We start from the raw sequence: 24540 nt of genomic DNA, 5'->3' as shown, positions 1-24540 counted from the left end.
TTTTTAAAAAAAATGAAGGAACCACTCAGTGACACGGACGAGACAATAAACATTGTGTTGGCATGCAATTCCATCTACAGGACAGCAGGGGATTAGGGCTGGGTATCAAACCTCATTACCTCTCCGGGAGGGAGCAACAGCACAAACAGACGAGTTGTCTTTAAACGGATAAGCTGATTCACAGCGCTGCTCAACTCTCCCCCTCATCGGGTTGAAATTTAAATTTTGCTTTTAGCGCTCACTCGATTTGATTTCAACTGCTGTTTTTGTTGATGCCGAATTTGATTCCTCGCTGTGTCCCAGACCCCAGAGCTGCACACGTGTCTCCTCCAATTCAATTCAACACACCTCGGAAGTGTGAACCCCTATAATCACTGATGTTGAAAGGCAGTTTTTTTCTTTGGCGATTGTTTTCATTCTTTATGTTTTCCGCTACCAGATGTTAGAAAATGGTCGAACCATACCCAGTCCTACAGTGGATAGAAATCTATAGCTACTGAATCAACATGCTATAATGATGTTCATAATAATATCACTTCAATTTCACACACAAGTGCTGAGATTCATCTCTCAGACGGGAGGCAATGGGAAATACAGCTTCTCTAACGAGTTGCACGGGATGTTACGGCTGTTTCAGAGTGATGCAGTGGATGAACTGGATTTATTGATCAGGATATCACACTAACCGTGATACCTCTGTAAGAATACCATGGGTGGTGGTTGGTTACTGGTTACTGGACTGGTCCAGTCCACTGTAAGACACTGAGGGGAGGGATTCAAACCGCTGCCAGTCGGGACGCTGCACTTGTCTTCAGCGATCGCCGCTCTCTGGATTTTCTAATCATCCTAATGTTGGGAGACTCGGTTCATGCAGGCTGATTGGCTGTCTGGACTCAGTGCCTCTCTATGATTGGCAGTTTATGGGGATGCTTCCTCAGCCTGGATCCTGAATGATGGCAGACAAGAGACATGAGGTTAGACTTTGATGGTGACTATTGTCCAATCAATGACATTTAAATCCTTACCCATGTATCTTGCCTTGTACAAAACCAACAGGTGTTATCTAGAGCCCTGTTCAGATTTTGGCAGAGATACTCTTTTCTGGAAATGTCACCAAAATCTACACACTATAAATCAATCTATATAAATGGTCCAAGTGACCAGAGGATGTTGCAGATTCAATTCATTGGCAGGTTTTGTTGTTTCCGTGTCTCTTACTGTGCTTCGTCGGGTTTTGGTATCCAGGAGTCTGAAAGGTCCGGTTGGTTGCAGGACCTTCCCCCTCTCCTGTGATGGCGCGCACCTCCAGCCTGTACAGACTGGCAGGGTGTAGGTCTGACACCACCAGAACGTTGCCGTCCTGAATGTGAGGAGAAAAAGACACCCGCAGTGAGTGGAGGAGGAAGAGGAGGAGGAAGAAGACAGAGTTTCAAATGCTCAGGGTGGGTAGAATCGTAAGGAAGCTGAAGATTAAACGGGATTTCAAGCATTTGCCAGCCCAGTGGACCCTGAGATTTGTCCACAGGGAAAATACAAATCTGAACCTGCATTAGAAATCAAAGAAATCAAATAAAAAGAGGAAATTTCTCTTTTAGTCCCATGCTCGTCATTGCTTGGATGGAAAGAAATGAACACAAATGAAACTTGATACCACAATGACAAATAGATGTCATTAGATGACAATTCTGAAATGGATGTGAAATTGAAAAACCTGAAAGGTACTGAGATCAGTTTCAGTTTCAGTGTAGCTGTTCGATTAATTCGTTTTTTTCATTTTCCGTTTGCTATTAAATGAATTTCATGTGACATTACATTTAATTTTGTCTTTTTAATAGGGCTATTGCATTTTTCCCCAGTGGCCATTTGTATTTATATTCATATTTGCAATGTCGTTCCAGTTGAAATCATTTTGCATAATAGTGCCAGCTATTCAAGAACAGTGGATTACATGAAAGTGAAAATCACACATCAACTTTACACTTCTAACCCATGGGTAGGATTTTTTATTTATTTAAACAAGCTCCCCCAGTGCACCCCTTGCACTCATTCTGAATATAACCAAAAATAAAGTCTGAAAAATGTATTTGAATTGTGTTTGTTGGGGTTTATTCATTCATCTTTTATTTGATGATCCAACTGTCTGTAAATATTTCGAAGCATTAAGTCGAAAATCAAATTAAATATCAAAATAAAGCAATGAGTATGATTCTGGCCTATCAGATGTAAATATATGTAATATCTGGGAGAAATATCCCTGAGGTGTAATCTAAACCTCATAAACCTGTACGTGTGGCTCTTAAAAATTATGACTACTGTGTCTTTTGGTACTCATTATAAGGGAAGGTGACAAATGTCATATTTCTAATGTTTAGTTGATCAGCTGTGTATTCATTAGAGATTATTTGACTGTTTAGACGTGTACAAATGACACAATCTCTATTTTGTACCAAAATAAATAATTCTTTCCTGAAAACATCCTGGGAAAACATTGGGAAATATAATGTTACTATAAACCTTTCTGTTTGCTGAATAGTAAAAAGTTTACTTCATTTACATCGATATAAACAGGAGTTGAATCAACAATTAACAACAATCCTGCTACAAACCACACTGCATCAGAAATAAATATAAATCTCACGAGACACATGACAGGGACGGCAACACATGAGGATCAGAGCAGTCCACAGTACAGATTGTTTATGAACATGTAAATCCAGATATCAAGATTTATATGGCACTACAGTTTACAGCGGTACTGACCGGGGGTAGGATCTGGGACTGGGAGATGAGGCTGTGAGGCAGCTTGTTGCTGCTGTGGTGGTTAGTGGGGAGGAGCTCCGTCCAGGTCACTTGGTAACCAGTCAGCTGCTGGTGGGACAGGACCCTTAACAGATCCCAGCTGAAGATGGCTGTCACGTTGCCTACCCGGACCTCGAAGGATGCTGTCAGGTTGGCTGCCTTCAGCAGGACCTTCTGAGGGGACGCTGCTGGGCCCCGGGGGTTAAATGGTGAGCAAGGTAAAACCAAAACATCATGTACAGCATTTTCAAGACCAAAGTTTCCAATTGCCTCACATGTTTCTCCAGGGCAGGAGATGGGACTCGGACTCTTGGCCTGAACGGTGGCACAGGAAGGAGTGAAGAAGCTGGTGCTTTCTGCCAGAGGGCGACCCTTCTTGCTGACCGGCTGCAGGAGGACTTTATACTTGCAGGCGAAGAGCAAACCCTGCAGGCTGACAAAGTTGTCCTGGAGCAGACGGAGACAGAAAATCATCATGGCTGGTCCCCGAAATGCCAGATCCCAAATCACAGAGTTTGACCACGTTTGCTCATTAATGATGTAGACGCTCTCTCTGGCCAATCAATAACAACAATTATTTACAAATGTGATCTGCTCTGTCCATGAAGTCTGTCAGTGCCTTGCAAGTTTATTTCATATGACAATTTGCATCATATGCTCATCATTTTCTTGACATTCATGTGCACAGGGACAATCTTTCTATGCTACCTGTGAGCTGGTCTTCTCCATGGGTCTGGTCTGGTTGTGTCCACAATACTCTGGTCCCCACTGGATTCTGTAGAACTCAACTGAAGGATCTAGTCACAAAAGGACAAACCATCCTGTGACAAAAGGTCTAAGACAAGGAATGGATGTGAAGGAGGAACAATTGACTAATTTCCCTCAAACTAAAACTAGAAAACGAGTATATTATTTCTTTATGCTAAATATGTCCTTGACTTTACTTATCTATGCACTCAACACAGATGATATTGATCATTCTCTTCTGCCGCAGGGCAAAATAGGGCATTAATACAGCTCCATTATCCCTCATGTTACAAACGGTTTCTTCTAATCAATGTTGTAATCATACTGTTATTTTGGTAAAGTGTTCAGTTACGAAGTTGCATCTATTGCCCTTCCGTCCATCCTGGGACATGTGGCTCTTATAGTTACAACAGCTAGGATTGACCCTTAGAGGACAAGTGAAATAAATAATGGATGGATAGAAAAATAAATACACCACGAAGAATATTTTGTGCTCGTTTGCCTTTACTGGCATCAGGGGATGTGTTACATGTACGTACACCCTCCAGCTACTGCCCTGAACCCTCGCAGTCAATCACACCTTTGTTACATCAACATAACCTTATCATAACCACGTCAGAGCAACAGTTTTGTTTTTCTGTCAATCCATGTTTTCCGTGCGTCCCTCCTTTACTGTGCACATACATACCAGGGCTGCTCTGCCAGTAAACATGAACCCGGAGCTGTCCGTCCTGGTAGAACGGTGTCCCCACATCCAGAATGTCTCCTGTGGGTTTGCTCGGAGCGGAACTGGTGGCTTCAAGAAAGACAAAATACAATCAGCCTTCATGTTTTCTGAAACTCGGAATGCCTTGTGAGGTTGTGTCCAGATTTGTCAGCCTGTTGTTTATGTTAAAATGAGGAACATGGAGTATTGCATGAAGTTATTCTTAGTTTCATAGTTTCACAATAGTTTCATTCTTCGACTTTGTAATATAATGACTTTATAATTAAAATCTCCGACTTTTTTTCTTCAACATGGCCCGAAATGCTCCATATTAGTTTTAAATATATGACCTTGCATTGTTAATTTTTCATCTTGAGCAGGGCTAACCAACACTTCTAAGTAAGAAGTGGGCACTAACAAATCATTTCCACCATTTAAAATGATGCATCCGCCGGAACATTCACGTCTGTAGTTGTTGAAAACATTTCTTTTCTTTTTTTTCTTCTTCTTCTTCTTCATAATGTCAGCCTGTCATTTTGAAAGGCACCATGACATTTTGAATTAAAGTTAAAAGATTATTCTGCTCCGTCGCTCTGATAAGTTGGAAGGGCTGAATGATGAGAATGTGTCTATGTAGCGAAGCTTTGAAATATGAAGGATCAAACAAGTAAACTTTGAAGTCAGAAAAATCTGTCTTTAACCCCCACAGGTGTTTTTTCATAAAACTATTCCCATATACGTGTGAGAAAAAAACTCAAAGATCATAGAAATGCATTTAGGAGGAAACATTTGGAGCAGGAGTGCTGCTGTTTTTAAGAAACTATTTGAACCAAGCAGTCTTTGCAAGAGATCAGAAGACATTTTCTTTCCTTGTACGTCGTGTCAAAGACATCAAGCTGTACAATCCAAAACGTAAAAAGTCTCCTTACTGCGCTGCGTGTTGAAGTTCAGGACGGCTCGGGGTCCTTTGAGTTGAGTTTGTCCCCAGTAGGACACAGCCTGGACCTCCACCCTGTAGCTCCTGTTAGAGCGCATGCTGTCCAGCTCCACTTGGCTCTGCTCACACACACACACACACACACGCACAGACATAAGTTCCATTACATTTTATATTTCTTGGAGGATTTCCACACGCAGAACCTCAGGCACAGTACTTGACATCACTTCAAACATTACATCCTCAGAGGTGAAGCCTTTAAGCAATCCTGTGAGCCTCCTGCGCTTCTTGGTCCCACTCTGCTTCTTGTTTAATGCTTTCTCAACTTCCTGCAATGTGTCCAAACTACGCATAAAAGTGTTTTCACGCATGAAACAAACCGAACCGTGGACGGACGGACTACGTTTTGATTCACGGCTCATTTCACACCAGCTATTTTGGTTTCGGACTAAACTGAAACGCCTGAAGGTCCAGATCAAACAAGGATCTTCTTGTTTCTTCTGCCAGTGCTCCATGGGACACACACTGTTGTGGACATATCCCGCGAAGTTTCTCTGTTCAGTCTTGTGGCTTTGACTTGTTTTTGTAATTTTCCACCACGGGTTGGTCCATTAACAGGAGATTGATTTAAGTTGGCTCTATTTATTATGTCATTCGTATTGTCAGAAGTCAACTCAAACTCCAATGAACAGAAAGCAATATTAAATAAAAAAGGTTAGAAGAGCAAACAAATAAAATTGAATTGAATTGAATATTGCCACACACTTTTTGAGTAGTTACATAGTAGATTTTTAGCAGCAGGTCATGTGTAGCTTAATCTATAGGACCTGTCCTTCACAAGCTGTTAAAAGACAAAACAGTAGCAAGCATCCTCGGTACATTTCCAAAGCACAGTTCTGTCTGTCCTCACCCCTCTGACTGTCTTCCTCCTCTTGGTCAGGGATGAAGCGGAGGACTGTCCCACTGCAGTCCAGCTCCAGCTGACCTTGTGGTGGTGGACGGGGACGTCCAGGTCGGCAGGCGTGCTCCACTGGAGCCGGGCCGACACCGCCCTGCCAGGGCCGAAGCTCATGTTGGCCACTCTCAGCTCAGTGGGAGCAGGAGGACTGGAGGGGTCTGAGGGGGGGTCACAGGATATTGCTTACAGATGCTCAGAGTAATGGTGTATGACAAACATTTCAATATATTATATATATATATTTAAAAGATTTACCTAACTGGTGTTATTTTTTCATACATTGCATGTCGGCTATCTCGGAGGTCTGCCAATCTTCAGACCAATGTTAAAAAACAAAAGTTGTTGTGTTGTGTTGTGTTTTTACTTTTAATTGCTAAGCAGGAAGTAAAAATAAAGAGAACGTAGATGAAGACATGTTCAACTATGGCCACAGAGTTGCTGTTAAGCCCTGCCCCCATAGCTACAAGGCAGTGTTTGCCTGTTTATTCATATTGTATTAGTATTGAACGTATTGTGTGTCCAAATCGCAGCAAACTGGACACTGCAATTTGTTGGGCCATTATGAATACACAAGGGTGAAGCTGCTTAGATGATGTCCATGAGATATGCATTCCAGGTATAAACGTTTGTGGAATTAGCAGGTAGATTTCAGTTTTTAAACAATTTCAGTTCTTCTGATCACTGGTCCATAATGTTTTACTCCTCCACCCAGTCTGCCAGGGAACTCTTCCAGCTCCATCCCCCCTCTCCCTGCCAGGCAGTTCTCGGATGCCCTCTCCTCTTCTCTCATTAAAGCTACCCCCTGCGGCTCTGGGCACAGAGGAGCTGCATGCTTACAGTATTCAATTACACTATCGCCAATATTACTGACTTGATTTGCCCTTTACATAGTTAGGAAAGCAAAAATCAAGGCTCAGCACTAGTTTAAATTTATAACTCCTGGGGTTGGGGTTGAAGGCAGGACAGTGGAGCGTAAATGTAAAAAATATGAAATATGAAAGAAATATGTCTAAACACCAACAGTCTAATACCACTAAACATTCCTGATTCATATCTTTAAAATCCATTCGAAGACCTGCCTCTTTTCTTTAGTCTCTAAATTACTTTTATGCAGACATTAAAAGCTTTCAATAATTTACTTATTTCCTCTTATTCATGTCTGCTTTTGTTTATAATGTAATCATTGATCAAATCACACACACACACACACACACACACACACACACACACACACACACACACACACACACACACACACGTGTCTGACCTCTGCTCGAGTGGATGTGCCTGCTGGGTGTGGTGAAACCTCTGGTCCCGTGGGTGTTGACGGCTGCCACTCTGAACTGGTACCAGCGTCCAGGCCGGGTGTCAGATAGCCTCACCCCCTGCTCTGTGGTCTATGGGGCAATCAGAAGGAGGTGGTTCAAAGAAAAGATGCAGCAACACAAGACATGGCATTTAAAAAAAAAAAGGTTTTCTAACTCGAATACAGTTCGTAGCTGAGTTTCAAAACATTAGTAAAACAAAAGTTAAACCAACCAGATAAACATCTGTGAGCTTTCCAAAACAGTGTTTGTATGGTGTTCCTAATAAAGTGCTTGGTGAGTCACATCAAAAGCTTCACGTTCCAAGGTACAAAAGGTATTCCAGTGCTGGGTGGGAGCCTGGTGGGACAGTGAGGTCTAGAGAGGACATTAAGGGTTTGATGTTGTGTGTGTGATTCCGTTCACAGGTGAGTGAGATCACCGCGCTTCATCAGTGCAGCATCATTACCTTTTACCCTCAATCAAAACACTCCTTTACGGCAAAAGCTTTAGAGACTCAGTGCCATCAAACCTAAAAGCACAATTACAAGGTGGAGTGCCGCCAGCAGACGGCACCCAAGGTAAATACATATAGGACCAAAAAGTCTTCCACAACAAAACCTGGTGGTCATACATCAGGACTTGCACCCTTTATATTTTCACATCTGATAAAAGGCCATATATTGGGTTCGGTGAACTAACCTGGGCAGCCCCCTGCCAGGGGGTGGCAGTGTCCTCGCTGGGCTGGATGCCAAAGTTCCACCTCCTCTGCAGGATGTAGACCACCGGCTCCGCTGAGATGTTGAAACGGGACGACCAGCGCACCACCATCTGACCATCGGAGAGTTCCTCGAAGCCCAGCTCTTTCCTTGGCTTCAGAGGAGCACCTGCGGAATAAACCACACACAATGGGGGCTTGGGATGATGTGTAGGATTGGGGGGGGAAAGGTCAACATGGTCAACACACCCCAGGATGAGGTTAATGTTTGATAAATAGCCGAAATCAACCTGCTGAGTCAGCAAACCGATATATTTGCTGTATACAAGTCTTTTCCTGCAGCCACCCCCATATAACACTATCCACTGTAATCCTGCACATCTTAGCTATGTCCCAACACATAGGATATCCTGCTCCCAGTCAGCTTAGTCGATGGCCCCTGGGTTGTGTGCGGATTTACAGCTTTCCACCGTGCCACAGTGTGAGAAGGCAAACCCCCGCTCCCCGCATCTTTCTCCCTGCCTGTCATGTGTCACCGTCAGCGAGGCGCGAACATGCTGCTGCGAACTCGCATTGTCTGTTTAGCCTCAGCTCTCTTTGATCCCTCTTCTGACAATGGGACCTAAGTAGGGCGAGCTCCACCTGACTCGCACTGGTTGTGAGCACGCGAATTGGGAATTACATCATTGATCTGGGCGCAGAACCCGAGGGAACTTGGGATGACATCTTACTGCTACTGTGCAAATACAAGATTCGGTTCAGTAGATCAACGGCACTCTAAATAAATATGTCTCCGTTAGACCCTCTGTCTCTACTAACCTTTGTAGAGGTCTTTGGGGGCCTGGCAGGTGTGGCCGCAACCGTTGGAGCAGCATTTCTTCTGAGCCGAGCACTCCCGGTCGTGGTCACAGCTCTCCACGCAGGCCGCCGCGAAGCCACTGGCTCTCTCCGGAGGCGGACAGCTGCCCTGCTTGGTCGCCAGCACCGACTGCAGGAACTCACAGCTGGTCACGCACTCCCAGTGGTTCTTGGGAAACACCCGCTAGACGGATTGGAGGGAGGTGAGTTAGCACCATTGGCTGGGTAACGTATTTAACGTTACAGTGGTATTACCCTGTTGGGCCTTGAACAGTTTGTAATGTTAATGTGGCCAACTTTTTGCTTCCTGGATTATGCATTCATATGTATTCAATGAGAAGGATTGAAGAGAAGACACATGAATATGTTTTTTTCTTATTGAAATAAGAAAAGAGAATATTTCTGATGGTTTGAATGTTTAAAAAGTCCTGGTCAGAGTAAGTCTATCATACAGCATCCACGCATGAGTCGAAATAATATGAAAAAAATGTAAATCTGATTGAAATAATATTTCTGATTAAATATAAAAGATGATTTAATGACAATATCATTTGACAGGACAGAAACACAAACATTCTGAGTTCAATCTGGATCCATTCATGTTGAGGTGTTTGCATAAGACCCCTATCGTCTGTAGCCTTCTGTCCCGGCTCTACTTTGCCAAAACAAGCTCATGCTTAATAGATTTTATATGAAATCAATGGTTCCACACAATGACCCCCAGGTTGTTTTTCCATTCCATGAACACAACAGCATAGTGTGTGACTGTGTGTTGCATTGTACCTCGCAAAGCTCCCTGCAATTGCTCCTCCTCTTCATCTCCCAGGTATCTTTGCAGGGCTCCAGGCACTGAGGAAGTGACAAGTGACAAGTGTTAATATGAGCTACAATCACATTTGAATAAGGAGATTTGGAGGTGAATCTAACTTTCTCGTTGATCAAAGGCAAAACATTTCCCCTGCCAGCCAGCTTCTCTTACCTTTGATTGAACTGCGTTGAAAGAGAATTTAATCCAGCTAACATCTTTATTTCAGGTAACAATAACTCCTCCGACATTCCAAAAGGAATCACTCAGACTGAGAGTTTTGAAGCACTGACCAAAGCAGGTCCGACCGAGGATAAGCTTAACCTGTCCCTGCCATCTCCAGATGAAAGCTTGCTTGTGAGATATATTTTTAAATCAACAACAACAAATATAGACGCAGGTAGAATAGAGCTAGTTTGATCGTTTCTGAGCAAATGTTCTTCTTGGTCAGTTGGATTCCTTCCACCTTTCCTTCCTTCCTTACTTACTCTTTTCCTCCTCTGACTACTTATTTCAACATTCCTTCTTAGTTCCTTACTTGACTCCCTTTTTCCTCCCTTTCCTTACCTATTTCCTTCCTTCCTTCCCTAATTTTCTTCGGTATTTCATTCCTTACTTGTTGCTTTATGTCCTTCCTTCCATTCTTTTTTCCTTCCCTCCTCACTTCCTTCCTTATTTCCTTCCTTTCTTATTTCCTTCCCTGTTTCCTTATTTCCCCTGTTTTCTTCCTTTCTTCTACCTCCATTCTTTTTCTCTTCCCTTTCTTTCTTTCCTCTCATATCCTTCCTTGTTTCCTTATTTCCATCCTTCCTTATTGCCTTCCTTTCTTTCTTCCATCCATCCATCCTTCCTTCTAAAAGAAAAATCGCTGATAGTATTCCAGGTTATAAAAACACAATACAGGCTGTATTAGCAATAGGATTTATCAATTAATATTTTGTATTGAATAATTTAGCTTTTTTATCTTTACCATACGATAATAAATGTAAGCAGGAGCTGGTGGCACAGTTTAAGCATATACACTTAAAAGTAAGGGAAGGCTGAGAAATGTTGTCCTGCGTTCTCAGGCTGTTCTAGAGCCAGTCAACGGTTAACCGCATTGCCCTCTATACCGTGAGCAGAGGCAGCGGAGGGGAACGAGTGTACACTGATTGTAATTTCATGCTGTAGTGAGAAACAGTGGGGGGGGGGGGGGGGGGGGGGGAGGGATGTACAGCAGCATCACAAGGACATGCCAAGCCGTCTGAGAGTTAGAGATGCACCCCAAACTCTGAACAAACTTTTGTTTACTTAGGTCTGCAGGGAAGATGTCGCCCTTTATGGAAAGAAAATAGGTCTCGACTAGGGTCAACTACTATGATCTCCTAGGTGTCCTCAGTGTATGCATGTTGTGTTAACTTGGAAATATGATGGGTGAAATTATTTATATTCCCATCATAAAAAAGCCAAATTCTAGAAACCAAAGCAACGCAAGTGTCTGGTTCTTGGTGATCCTGGGAGTTGTGTGGTCAGGGATCTGTCTGTTAGGGTCTCCCCAGGTAAAGTGCTCCCATGGAGTGGGGCTGTGTAGCAAGCACATGGAATTGGAGTCGGCATGGAGTCGGTTGGATGGCTCCTTTTCCGGTTGAGAGCAGGTTTCCGCCTCGTGTGCAGGAGTTTAAATATCTTGGGGTCTTTTATGTTTTGAGTGAGTGTCAGGCTGACAGGCAGTTTGCTGCAGTGTCCAGCTCATGAGGACATCGCACTGGACCGTTGTGGTGAAGAGGGAAACGAGGCAGAAAACAAAGCTTTCGATTTACCAGTTGAACTGCATTACAACCCTCACCTGTGGTCATCAGCTTTGAGCATTGAATTGAAATTGAAAGAACGAGAGCACGAATACAAGCAGGCCAAAATGGATTTTGCCCTCTAAAGTGGATGGGCTCAATTTGATATTGTAAGGAGAGAGCAAAGTGTAGAGCCACTGCTCCTTTTAAATTGAAAGGATTCAGTCGGGGCATTTTCTGGGCACCATCTTTCTGGAGGTTTTCCAGCCACATCTTACAGATTGGAGTCGACCTATAATACGCTGGAGAGACTATATACTGTGGCTACATTTATGCTACTGTGTTTTAATAAGGGAATTGTCGCAAATAGCTCGAATAATAGCTTGTCTCACTGTCTACACTGTTACACGAGGCTAAAGCCAATTGCTTTTTTCCGGAAGAGGGTCACGTGATAGGAGCCTGACAAATGAGTAAAGTCTACGCTGTGCCTAAAAAGACCCAATCACCAAGCGGTAGTGAGTGTCTACGTCGTTTTTTACAAACATCTCCACCCATCCAGACTAAAACGTGGCCCCAGAGTTTTAAAAATAATACGGGGCCATCAGTGTCCTCGAACTTCTCAGTTTAAGCAGCTCTAACACTCTGGAATAGTGTGGACGATCAACTGTGGATAAGCAGTGTCTTAGGACAGGATACTGAACCCAAATTCTCCGTGCCTGACGGCTGTGCAGTGTTTTATGTGCGTGTGTGTGTGTGGTGGAAGATATAATTGTTGTCGGAAACTATGAATAAACTGGTAGGAAAAAGGCCGTCCTGTAAATATGGCTGCTGTTACACACAAGCTACAGAAGATCCTAATGAGTTAGCCTCAGGCAGCTAACATTGCCAGTTTGAGAGCTTCATAAACCACAACCCCCCCCCCCCCAAAGTCCTTCATGAGCCCAATCAGTGGAGCATTAAAGTATTCATATGGAAAATCCCACATGTATGTTCAATAGTCATAAAACTATGTGACAAGACTCCATAAACTCTGTAAGCCCGCGCCATTATTTTACATTAATTGATATAATAAAAATTAATTAGGCTGATCGAAAGAATATTTTATTTAATAGCTCACTGTGATTATCGTTTAATTAAAATCATGATTCAGTTACCCTCAACTGACTCTGACATGAGGATTATAACTGAAGCATAACCAATATTTTTATATTTTCTTTTTATATTACATTTCTTCCCCGCATCTGTGGTTTCCTATTTAGTCAACTATAGCATGGCACTCTACTAACATGGGAACATTGGAGCTGTAATCATGTCAATGTGCATCATCCCTGCTGTGACAGTATTAGATATAGATATAGATCCAGTGTTGCTTCTCAGTTGTTCTATGGATGACAGTTTCTGCCAGATAAATGCATCTAATGCGATATAATGGTTATATCGCTGTAATATAATGGTAATGTTACATGTTACATAAGTCAATGTGCACTTATGACTCATCACTGCACAGGAGCAATGGAAATCTGCCAACAGTAAAAGCAGAAAAATGTTTCTTGTAAGGATTATGTAACTCAGCCAATTTGCAGGTCAGAATGTCGAGTCCCCTTCAAAATAAGTGGTGGATGGTCTGTATTTATATAGAGTCGTTCTAGTTCTGATGTCCACTCAAAGCTTTACAGTACAGTTTTTTGCCACTCACCAATTCACACACACACATTCATACAGTGCATCTATGAGCAGCGCCTTTTTCTATGAACTACAGGGTAAATGGTGATATGTAGCTAAGCTAGTTATTGGGATAAAGTATGCAAATAAATAAATACAATACATTGGCTATTGATTGGAAAAATTATGGTTGTGACTGATCTCAGAACAAAGCAACTCTGCTAAAAAGGTATCTACCAGGTGAGATTTGATGATTAAGGGAAACATCGTTCAAAGTAACTTCACTAACACGATCTGAGTTAGTGCTTCAAAATAAAAGCACTAATGCTTCTGCTTTGATTCATTTCATTGTAACTTTACTTTACCTAACTTTCTCATTACATAGCATAACATAATAACAGTGCTTTATTTCACTTCATTCTGACATCACCATGTAAGGCCTACTGACCTTTTAAAACAGTTTTTTGTTTCTCCTGGTTTTAAGAAAGAGCCAAGGCAATGCATTATGAATCTAAAATCAAAAAAATTATAGTGATTATAAACTTTTTCCCAGGTCTGGACGGTGTTATAGAATCCAAATACCATCGGTTGTACATCGTCTCTATAGTTATCACAAGCTACTGGGGGTACAAGAGGAAAAATGTGTGTCTATATTTTCAGTTTCACATCGCCTCACTTTGACCAACAATATTTGAATACATACAGTATGTGCAATTCCTATTATAATTAGTCATTATTATTGTCCTGGTGTTTTAGTGTTTTACTGCACTTGCCTTTTCTAGTTACTACAGAGCCTCAGACCAATGGTGTGTACCACTACAAGGTAAGAGCGAAGAGGGGGGAAACAAAAGTTGCTGCCAAATTGACACAGTGCAGTACAGCTATTGCTGCAATGCAATGAAGAATGTGCTGGAGCATGTCTGATATCCCTGTGCCAGGCCTGCCATCTCCCATCTCCCCTCCCCTGTCTCCAACGGAGGGCTTGTCAACTAATCCGAACTGACGCTCCCACTCTCGTGCCATTCCCATTGGGCCTCTGCGTCAGTTTTACGCCCCATTTCAAGCTTAAATCAAGCATTCCCTTCCACTCTACCACAAATACAGCTGACTGCGGCGAACTTTGTGATGTGGTTGAGAGATTTGAGAAAAAGCACCTCAGTTCCCATTTATAGGAAGACAAGAGATTTAATTTTTTTCTTCAGATTGAAATCGGTTTCGGGATCCAAGCTGATCTTTTAGGTCACAGAACATGGCTTGTGTTTATTTGGCTGCCGCGTGAAGCCCTCTCTTTGTATGTGTGTGTGTGTGTGTGTGCGTGCCTGATTTGTTTGTGTGTGTGTGCGTTTTGGCAGCACTCGTGCACCACTCCTCCATGACCAACCAGAGATAATGGAGCGAACAACTTCTCTGCTGACCGTGCAAAATGCTGTTCTTGTGGTGCTCTGTTTGATTCACCGCCCAGACAAACCCCTCAGAGAGGAAATAGGCCCCATGTTTGTCTCTTGCTTCCTGTTTCAACAACTTGCATTGTCTTTGAAAGTGCTCCAGACCTTTAAACATCCACAGACGAGGCCAAGGAAGGAACCACGAGCAAATTATTTTGCAAGTATTTTTTTTTTCGGTTTGAAAGTGTGAGTTGGAGGCGAGGAGGAGAGGAAGAAAAGGATGTCTGGCTCTGAGTCAAACATCACAACAAGGCCGTTGGGAGTATTGAAGTCCACTAATGACCGCTGAGTGCTACTGAAAGAAGGTCTTTATACCACGGTCAATGCCAACTGTCTCGGTTGCGAGCTAAAAGACCCATGTCAGTGCAAACACACAATTTCTATTCACGGCCCTGATGCTACAGTAGTTCCATCTTAAGTCCCTTTCAAGGGCTCAATTGAAGGGGACTGTGTGGGAGTGTGTTGCTAATCAACACTGGCACTTGCAAATGGCTGTCTGCCTGGAGGAGATAGTGACAGAAGGATTAACAAGCACTCATTACCACCAGGGTCCATGAGGAAGACAAGGGGCCAAACGGTCACGAGCCAAAGTGATGGGGCTGTCTCACAGCAACAAGCCTCAACACACTTCTCATCAGGCCTCTCTGAGCCGTGGAGCTGGAGAGGGACGTATCAACACTGGGACTGCCACATTAGGGATTTTCTAGGCCGAATAAAGGCCCCAGGAATATTTCCAAAACTAAATTTAGATCTATCGATCTATTCCGTAATTACTGGACTTTATGTCGTACATTAATGTCTGTACAACTGTGACAAAAATCCTAAATTTGAACCTCAGGAAAAGTCATATTATTACTGGGGAAGCAACAAAAAAACGTCTACGATAAAGATGCCTCAAGACATGCAGTGAACTTTGGTTAATTATCTGGAGGGGCTGTGAATGGGAACGTTCCTCCTGCCCACCCTCAAGTAAAGACTCTCTATAATGTCCGAGTGAGCCCATGGGAGAGCACAGGATTCACCGCGAGCGAGTCGGATCATTGATGACATTTCGAACACGCGAAAGATGCGAAACTGAAGAAGAAAAAACACGTAGAAGATGCTGACAAAGATGTCAACTTGGAAGGACAACGAGATTCGAGAGCATAAACATAAAAAACTAAAACATACCATATGTCCTGCCTCCTAATTCCTGCTGCAGGATGGAGGTCAGGGACTGTTACAGCTATTACTTTTTGTATCTGCTTGCTCCAACACTTCATTGATGCAATAAGTTTGTCACGAGTGAATGATTTAAGGTTTGCCCATTTAAGCATGCAAATAACAGTGATTGAGGTGAAAGCACCTTGAATACAAGCAAAGTAGTTTTTACTTCCGCAGCATCCAGACGATCATGAGAATCCAAAGTCTGCTGAAGAACCACTCAAAACAAACAATGCCTCCGAACAGAGCAAACCACTACGGCTGACGTAGTCGAGCTGCAACTTCCACAAAACCCCCAAAAAACACAACCTTTGATCAAGACGCTGCAGACACGATGAAAACAGCTGTGAGCCGAAGTCGCCAATACTTCAGAGAGCACCTGTCAGCCCTGACACATTTTTACCACATCTACATCATAAGCTCTGTTGTATAGCTTGATGAAAACCTAAGTGCACAGAGGCCCACGTTTGCTCCGCAGTAAATTCATTTAAGAGGAGTGAATTGATTTCACATCACAACGTAAGAGCCTGTCATTTCACACATTAGCCATGATTAAACAGGAGGCAATTTGAAGGGCGCACAGTCAACCAAAGCTCCTAAAAAGTGCAGTGAGAAATCAGGATTTGTAAGTTTAAGGATGCTTCTCTCTATATCTATCTATCCATCCATCCATCCATCCATCCATCCATCCATCCGTCTATTTTATCAGCTCCATCAAATACACATATGATTCTGCAATAAATCTGTCCCTTTTACTTAACTTGTTCAGAGCCCGTTCTAAACCTGCCTGTTTGAAATGTGGCTGTTTACCTGACCTGTGGTAATGCTACTTGAGAATTATCCCTTGTCATTAGTGTTTATTTTAACTAAGTAAGCACATGAACCACGAGTATGATGATAGTTTCCCTCTGCCTCATATGTTTTGCACGTAACAATATTCACCATGTAACGATGATCCTCCACTGAAACAGCCACCCAAAGAACATGCACCGATAAAGACGCCGCTGTCCTTAACATGTGATAGGATGAAGCCGCTCCTGGTACCAGGAACTAATGCACGCTGCCATGAAAAGATTTCCTCCCTGTGATCGCTCATTAGCGGGGCCGGCGTATCGCCTCTTTACAAGCTCTTAATAATGCAGCTGGAGAGACGTCTAATGCGCTGATATGTCACCACAATTACCCATCACTGGGATCGCATGGTTACCAAAGTGAGAGGCTGCTAAGGCGCGTTAATATCTGCGTTGCTCAACAAGAAGACCATATTCCTCGTGGGGGCTGTTAAATATCAAAAAACTCCAGGGGTAAGTAGTCGCACAGCCAGAGCGGAATGTGATTATCTGAGGGTAATTTCATGAAAGTTACCAGGGGGGGGAGCGTTATGATATAAACATTATATCGTGCTTTCCAGGCATGTATCCCATCCATTATTGACTGCCTCTTTCGTGAGTGTTGGTGTATTGGCTGGGAAAGTGCGATGATGTATAGCACGTCCGAGAGTAAAAGGGCCAAGTCTGGCGATGAATGATGGAGCTGAGAAATGGGTAATAACTACTACAGTGCACCAGCGTGCATCAGTACATACAGGTCTGTACGTGCGCACACACACACACACAAGGCACATTGTCACTGGTTTGCATGTGCGGTGATTTATTGCAGCAAAAGGCACAAACACACACACAAACACCCACAAACACACACACACACCCATAATGTGCCTGCATATGGAGGTAGAGTGATTTATTACACTGGAAAACACCGGTCCAACACAACTTTCAGTCTTTACACTGATCAGCCAAATGAAACACATATAAATGCACAGATGATGCGACAGGTATGTAAAAGTGAACCCACAACGTTGTGTATAGCGCTACAAAATGAGAGCTAGGGGTAGCCTGGGGTGCCTGACAGTTTTTTTTGTTGCATTTACGACCTCCACCAAGGAAGTTGTGTTTCGCCTGCCTTGTTTGTTGGTCAGCAGGTTTGGATGAGACATGATTCAAGAAAGAACCTGTAATCAGGGCGTATTTACGAGACTGACATTTACAGTATGTGTGTTTACAATCTGGTGCAGCTTCATTGAATTTAAGGGGACTGTTGAACCTCGGCGGAGGTATGCGTTCCACTGAGTGCCATTCATCGTTTCCATCGCTTCTCTTGGGTGTCTGTGAACTCTGGAGTAGTTTGTATGTCGGGGAATACACATAGCGGCAGTGATGCTTTTTAAAACCAGTGTGGATTTAGTGAAAGTGACTATCAGAGGATGCTTCCATAAATATATTCTTATCTGAGCAAACCAAATCCGTCATATTTGCCATCTTTAAAGTCAGCTACAGGAAACGACCTTGTCCATCTACTACTGATAGGAAACAGGAAACAAAGAGCGGCCTCCCGCTTTTAAGTCTGATGTTTTGTTGACCCCTCCATCCTCCCCGACCTTGTCCCTCGGTGGACTTTCCGCTTATTTCACCCCCTCACATGACTTCCTCCTTTGCTTCCAATCAACACGAGTCATTGAGTACTACGGCTGCCGGACGGAAGTGATGCTGCAGTTCAAAAAACGTTTGAGGAACCAAGTTGCCTACCTTTGCACACTGTTTATGATTTTGACACCAGCCCAAGGATCCATTATTCTAAAGAGATAAATGAAAAGAGGGAGACAAAAGACAGAATCACAAATAAATACATTGTTGGAGTTTAATTAAGTGCCAGAGAAATACATTATTCCTTAATTATAGTTTACCAATGTCAGGGCCCAGAGACAGGCAACGTAATTACAGTTCATTCAGAGAACATCACAGAGCTGCAGGGTTCACAGAAGTGCTCTTCTTCTGCATAAAGACAAATGAGTTGTTTTTCCTGCACAGTTTGTGAGACTCTGTGCCCTTCATGGCTCTCCCGCTGCGAGCCGGAGGGCATTGCTTGAAAAAAATAGTGAGTGCAGAACCAGGATCATTAATCAGGTCACATGAGACGGTGGCCCAATAGATTTCCTTTATTTTATTTCATTATTTACAGCATGACTAAACTGGTGTCTCATCAGCACGGCTGTGTTCTAATCATTTGGATTGTTTGTGTGTGAAATGGACACTCACCAGTGTATTCCTAAAAATATTATTCTAATAAAATACATATAAAATCCGTCTCTCACCTCCTGTCTTAAATCCTCTATATAATCTATTCGTTTTCGCACATTATAGAATATAACTGGCATTATTCTATATCATTCAATGTCATCAAATCCCACACACAACCAGGACCAACAATTTGTCCAGTTCTTAATTCTTGCTGGAAGTAGCTCTTATTTCCAAGCCTGTTGGTTCCGGCTGTTGATAAAGAAATGTTGCATTGTGTTCGGGGGCAGCAGGATCGCGTATGTCGAATTGATTCAGTCAAAATAAACAACAGTGTGTGTGTGTGTGTGTGTGTGTGTGTGTGTGTGTGTGTGTGTGTGTGTGTGTGTTCCGTGGTAATGAAAGAGGATATCATCCGGTGCTACGACTCACTGCTTTGTTTTAATGAAAGCTGAAAGAAACGGAGGAGGACAAAAAGAACCAAAAAACACCCTACATCATATTCTGTGAAAACAACTCTCTCTATAACACCTACACAAGGCCTGTATTAAAACGGTCCCGGTGCCTAAACGGAGCCAGAACCTAACACAAATTAATGCCGAAGGCAAATTGGAAGTTGAAACATAAAACATTAACTATAAACAGTATACTTAACTTAAATATACACATATGAATATAGGCAAAAATCCCCCAAAAAATTGTCTTATATTAAAGTAATTCCCCAGGCACTGGGCTGAATAAGCTGCATTTAAGGTTAAATTATTGTTGGTCCGTTTTCTTTACTGGGTTTGCACTCAAATGTGCACGGGGAACACAGAATCATCCTCCATCATGTACTTACACTGAGGCTGGCATTACACACCGCTGCGGGTGCTGGTGATTGGACACGAGAGCATGTGGCCTTTCAGACGCTGACATTCGCTCTGTCAATAAATAAATAGAGCGTGATTGATGGAGAGCTGAGTTAAATTGTCTCCTCTGGGGCCCGGGGATTAGTGGAGTGAAGGTCTCTTCCTCTCGCTCAACTTCCTCAAGTCTGACTGAGCCGCACTCCAGCAAATCACCGCGCGATGCTCCAGTGGAGCCGCTCACACAAAGTTGACCAGGCAGCTCTCAGCGGTAATAATAATTATATCGGGACACTGTGACTGATTGGGGCGCCAATTGGTGTGGGCTAATATTCCTTATTGTAAAAATCCCCAAACACACCACATGGGCCTAATTAGGTGAAGAATACCAGTGGATATCACCCTGAAAGGCTTCTCACTGTGTGATCTAAAGAGCCAAGACTGGTTGACAACCAATTAAATGGGCAACTCCCTCTGTGGCCCAGAAGACTTCATTATACCCCCAGTGCCCTGTGTGGCAGTTCGTCTGTGGCAATCTGACTGCAGACTAATTTGCTAATGATGATGCAAATTATAGGGAAATAAATCATAATAATTCCACTGATGTTACACTAAGATTTGAACTTTCACTAAACAAATGAGTTTGTATATCCACGTCTAGAGACCAGTGTTGAGCGCGTAGAGACCAGCAGGGCCATGTGACGGTCGTAAACAAATGTGGATAATGGCTCACGCCTTTTTATGTTCTCTCCTGAAATTCTTGGAGTAAAATCACAGCAATCATGTATAAAAAATGATAAGTCGACTGTCAATTCGGCAGGGAGACACTTTACAATGTCATTTGACCACCTGACATGCACTTTCGATGAAGGCTAGTCACAAAGATGTACACAAATCAGGAGTGGGTAGTGCTCCAGTGGATCCAAATGGATTCCTAATTCCAACAACCACAACTAATTACTACACCATGTATTAAGTGGCCACAGAGTGTGTATTGGACTCATGAATTAAAAGTGGAAACAGTACGGCCAATAAGAAGTGACTTTAACAAGGTCTTTTATAGCAGAGCTTACTAGAAATGTTTAAGAAAAGGAACCAATTGCTGATTGGCATCACAACATTAATCCGAGAGTTTTGGATTGGGATGGATACAACAGTAAAAATGTGGTATTGTGTGGACCTAAAAACAGCATGTGCTTTCAAACTGAAAGTGCAGCATTAGATAGTGACTCTGGCGCCTTTGGAAATGTGGGGTTTCTCCACACAGCTCAACAGCTCTGTTACACAATAAATAATCATAAGCCGTGGTATGTTTCAGGGCCTTTTCCAGCACTGGGTCCCCCGGAATCTGGAAAACACTCACAGAGACAGTCCCAACTTTTGTCTGAGTGGACCAAAGCAATAAAATACAGCCGCAAAGGCCCATAACAAGCCCGTCCTGTTGGTTCAGTGGACAGAGAGGGACAATTGGACATCTACACTGACCCTGCCTGTCCCAACACTCAGAGGGTTGGAGGGATGATTCCAGTTATGGTCTGACCCAGACAACCCCCCAGCCCAACACATCCACACCCATGAGGTCAATGTGAGAGTGTTTCACACTCCAGCAGCCATCGATTTGGCATCTGGCCTGAACGAACCTCTCACTGACTCCCTTCTCCTGAATGCTGGGCACTGTTGGACAAAGAATGCAAAGAATGAAGAGCGTTGCATCAGACGCTTTTGCATCTGAGGTGCCGATTTGACAACTTGGGGGTTGAGCCAGTTGTACACCTCTGGGTTTGGTCGAGTCAAAAGCATGCAGCTCTAATGCAACGGAAAATCACAGGGGTGTTCCTGATTTAGCCTGATTTCCCCTAGTTGTCTGGACTGGACCATCATTCTGTGTTGTTATCATTGGTCTAAGTGTGTGCAGGGATGCTGTCACCATCACTCGGGAGCCGGGAGAAAAGAAGCGACGTGCTGCCCTGTGTGTGTGCGCACAGAGAAGAGACTGTTACTAAATGATCTGTATGAATAATATAATCAAGATGACAAGTCTTATTTATAAACATGTAAGGGTTTCTGTCAACTCTATCAATTTGAATAACACTAGAGGACTTTTGCAGCAGCAGTGCAATTTACCCATTATGAATATGTATAGACCTAAATATTACATATTCCAATAATGCATTTTTTATCTTCTTTTTAAAAGGTATTTTTAGATTCTGCTGAAAGCCTGATTAATTCAAATTTAATTTGAGTCAACTGGCTCTTTAAAGCAGTAAACTCACTCACAGAAATACTGTTAGCGTCGTGTTAAGGATGCAGATCTCAGAAATGAGAAGTTTTTGATTCAAGTCATTAGACTCTGTTTATTTTAAATTATAGGACTTTTAGGTCTTAGTTTTCTAACAATCCAAAGAGTGTAATGACAGTGCACAAATTAAGCAACTATTTCAGCGTTCTTCTGAGAATTGTATCTTATTTTTAACAGGCTTTCCTTTGATAAACACTTGTATCACCGTGCTGTGCATTTCTTCCTTCAACGCGCTGCCCATGGTTTCCACATCCCACTATAGGTGAGCTAATAAAGAAAGATCTTAAAAGGAAACGACTTAAATTGCCTTAAAAAAGGGAGCAGGGTTTGGGGTACATAACAAAGAAGATATAATGATAGTAGATATATATTTGTTGCTCTACAGTAATACCTTACCATAGCCCGTTATTGGCCATCTCTAGTCAAGTACTGGATGCTCGAATAACTAAAAATAGGTTTGCATACATGCATAAAACACATTTTTAAGGAAAATTGTCTTGAGGTGATGTCTGATCCGAGCAGTAGCAGGTTCATTTGAGTGGAGGGCGACAGAATCAGTGTCACGTTTAAGCTGATTGTTCTTGCCGTGTCAAACATATATATGAACTTTTACTTATTAATTGATTTCACTCACTTCCGAATGAACCTTTAACGTTTGAAGGCATTGTGTTGTTATACTCGAAAATCTGCACTTTTACTTGAGATACGCAAACATGAAGTCACCTGCTTGGTGTCATACCTGTTGAATATGGGCTATACACATAAAATGTGATTGATTGATTGATTGATATAGTATGACAATGGAAGTGGAGAGAATTACCATTTCAGTGTAATACAACTGTACACAAGAGTAACTACAAGTACCGATATGCTGGTCACTTCCCTGTCTCAAAGGTCATACTTTTGACACATATGAACAGAAACCAGATATTTGCAGCCAACCAAAAGGAAAAGTGGAACATATCAACATCCACAAACACAAAATATCACTGAACCTGTCTTTATTAAAGATTTGTAGTTAATTAAAAGGAAAAGGAAAGAATGTGGCCCTCCAAAACAGCTCTAATGACATTTGTCTAAAAATACTATAGTCAGAGATTTATTGTGTGGCCCTTGTGTTTCTATTGAGTTTCAAGACAATACATATTTGGCTAAATCCCTGTCACTCTGCTTGCGCGTCATTTCGGAGCGCACGGCAGCTCCAAGCCCCGTGCGCTCCGGTGCCATCCGCGTCCTTACCCTGGAGCGATGTGGAGAGCGCAGCGACGCTGTGCAGGCTAGGCAGCGCGACGCACACCTCGCCCTGGACACGCTCTCCGCCAGGACTCCTCATCCTCCGCCTCGGCGCGCTGCTTCTGGCGCACACCACCGGAGCCCAGGAGGAAAATATCCACAGGGACTGCGCTGCTTTTGGCCGGCATCCCTCCTGCTCGTGTCCCAGGCTTGCAGTAAGGGGGGGTGCTGTGGAACAAGGGAATGCAGCTGGGAAGCAATCTGATGGAAGTCCAGCTAAACTAGAAATTATATAGCCAAGGGAGGAGCTATACGATCTAGGCGTACACAGTTGGGGTCAGGATGCTGAGAGGCTTCGGTTTGCATCCCAGCATGAAGCTCTCAGTTCACTGGAGCCACAGCCTGTGCCATACATGTCACCTGATGTGAAACACCCAGAATTGAACTGCAAAGACTAATATGACGGAGTAGATTGCTCAGTTTCATGACCTGTAGTTACAGTTTTCTGTCCAATGAGGGTTTATATACTGGGCCAGAATTTTAACTTTTGAATTATTCAGTTCAAAAGGGAAGCCGAATCCTTTAATTGGTCGTTTTCATCTTGATTTTTGAAGCTATCTCATGATATCGTGACCATGTTTGTATATTTTGGTTTGTCATGTCATAACAGTAAAACCTACATGACACATGAACATGCTCATATTTGTGGTGAGCAGTGAACTAAACGGATCAGTTTATAACTGCTTAACGTGAGAGTTGTTTGTTGAAATCATGCAGTTGTAGTCTAAAACCAATCCATAGCACTACATCTTAACATTATCTGTGCCACCTTTTATTCCCTAATGAAGGGAAGGTTGGCTTGCGTTATTAGCATAGTAGTATGTTTGTGGGTAGAGTGATCTAGAAATCTAGAAATGTGCTAGATCAATACAGTCCATTTACCATTTGTGAAGTATGAAACAATCTTATATGTGACCATAGTTTTGTGTTAAAAATGTCCTTATTTTATATTTGCCTTATTTTAAGTCCAACCTCCTCCATTCCAGCATCTTGTTTGTGAAAAGAACACAATAACTGGTGTCAGGAGTCAGCAAACCTGGAGTCCGATCAATGAAACCTGACTAGACGTGTGTGTTAGAGCTGCTGTGATTTATAAAACCCACAACATGAAGCATCGG

The 24540-nt window shown here is 42.8% G+C and overlaps 1 protein-coding gene across 2 annotated transcripts; it reads right to left on the bottom strand.

Annotated features, from left to right (window-relative positions):
* Window positions 1-439: 439 nt before the first annotated feature.
* anos1a (anosmin 1a) lies at window positions 440-23611 on the bottom strand. 2 transcript variants are annotated; one of them, XM_034613434.1, is made up of 14 exons: window positions 23370-23611; window positions 18494-18541; window positions 9811-9876; window positions 8989-9211; window positions 8154-8338; window positions 7415-7544; window positions 6100-6305; window positions 5182-5308; window positions 4235-4342; window positions 3508-3596; window positions 3075-3246; window positions 2761-2987; window positions 1219-1360; window positions 440-946 (listed from the first exon to the last, which is right to left on the bottom strand). In XM_034613434.1, the coding sequence occupies exons 1-14, from the start codon at window positions 23460-23462 to the stop codon at window positions 894-896; spliced, it is 1869 nt and encodes a 622-aa protein (XP_034469325.1). In that variant the 5' UTR covers window positions 23463-23611; the 3' UTR covers window positions 440-893. The 2 variants fall into 2 exon arrangements, with proteins under 2 accessions (XP_034469325.1, XP_034469335.1); XM_034613444.1 differs by having other exon boundaries at window positions 2761-2984.
* Window positions 23612-24540: the final 929 nt, after the last annotated feature.

The sequence above is a fragment of the Hippoglossus hippoglossus genome, chromosome 2, assembly GCF_009819705.1.
Source record: "Hippoglossus hippoglossus isolate fHipHip1 chromosome 2, fHipHip1.pri, whole genome shotgun sequence".
Classification (NCBI taxonomy): Eukaryota; Metazoa; Chordata; class Actinopteri; order Pleuronectiformes; family Pleuronectidae; genus Hippoglossus; species Hippoglossus hippoglossus.
The sequence above is the reverse complement of the archived record's forward strand: the minus strand, read 5'-3'. Positions and strand labels throughout refer to the sequence as shown.

Bases quoted from the DNA above. Each gene is read 5' to 3' on its own strand.
- anos1a (XM_034613434.1), bottom strand. From the start codon at position 23,462: ATGAGGAGTCCTGGCGGAGAGCGTGTCCAGGGCGAGGTGTGCGTCGCG. The intron at 9,212-9,810 runs GTACAATGCAAC...CAATCCGTCTAG, and splicing joins ATTGCAGGGAGCTTTGCGAG to CGGGTGTTTCCCAAGAACCA. The intron at 947-1,218 runs GTAAGAGACACG...GCCATCATTCAG, and splicing joins CCAAAACCCGACGAAGCACA to GATCCAGGCTGAGGAAGCAT.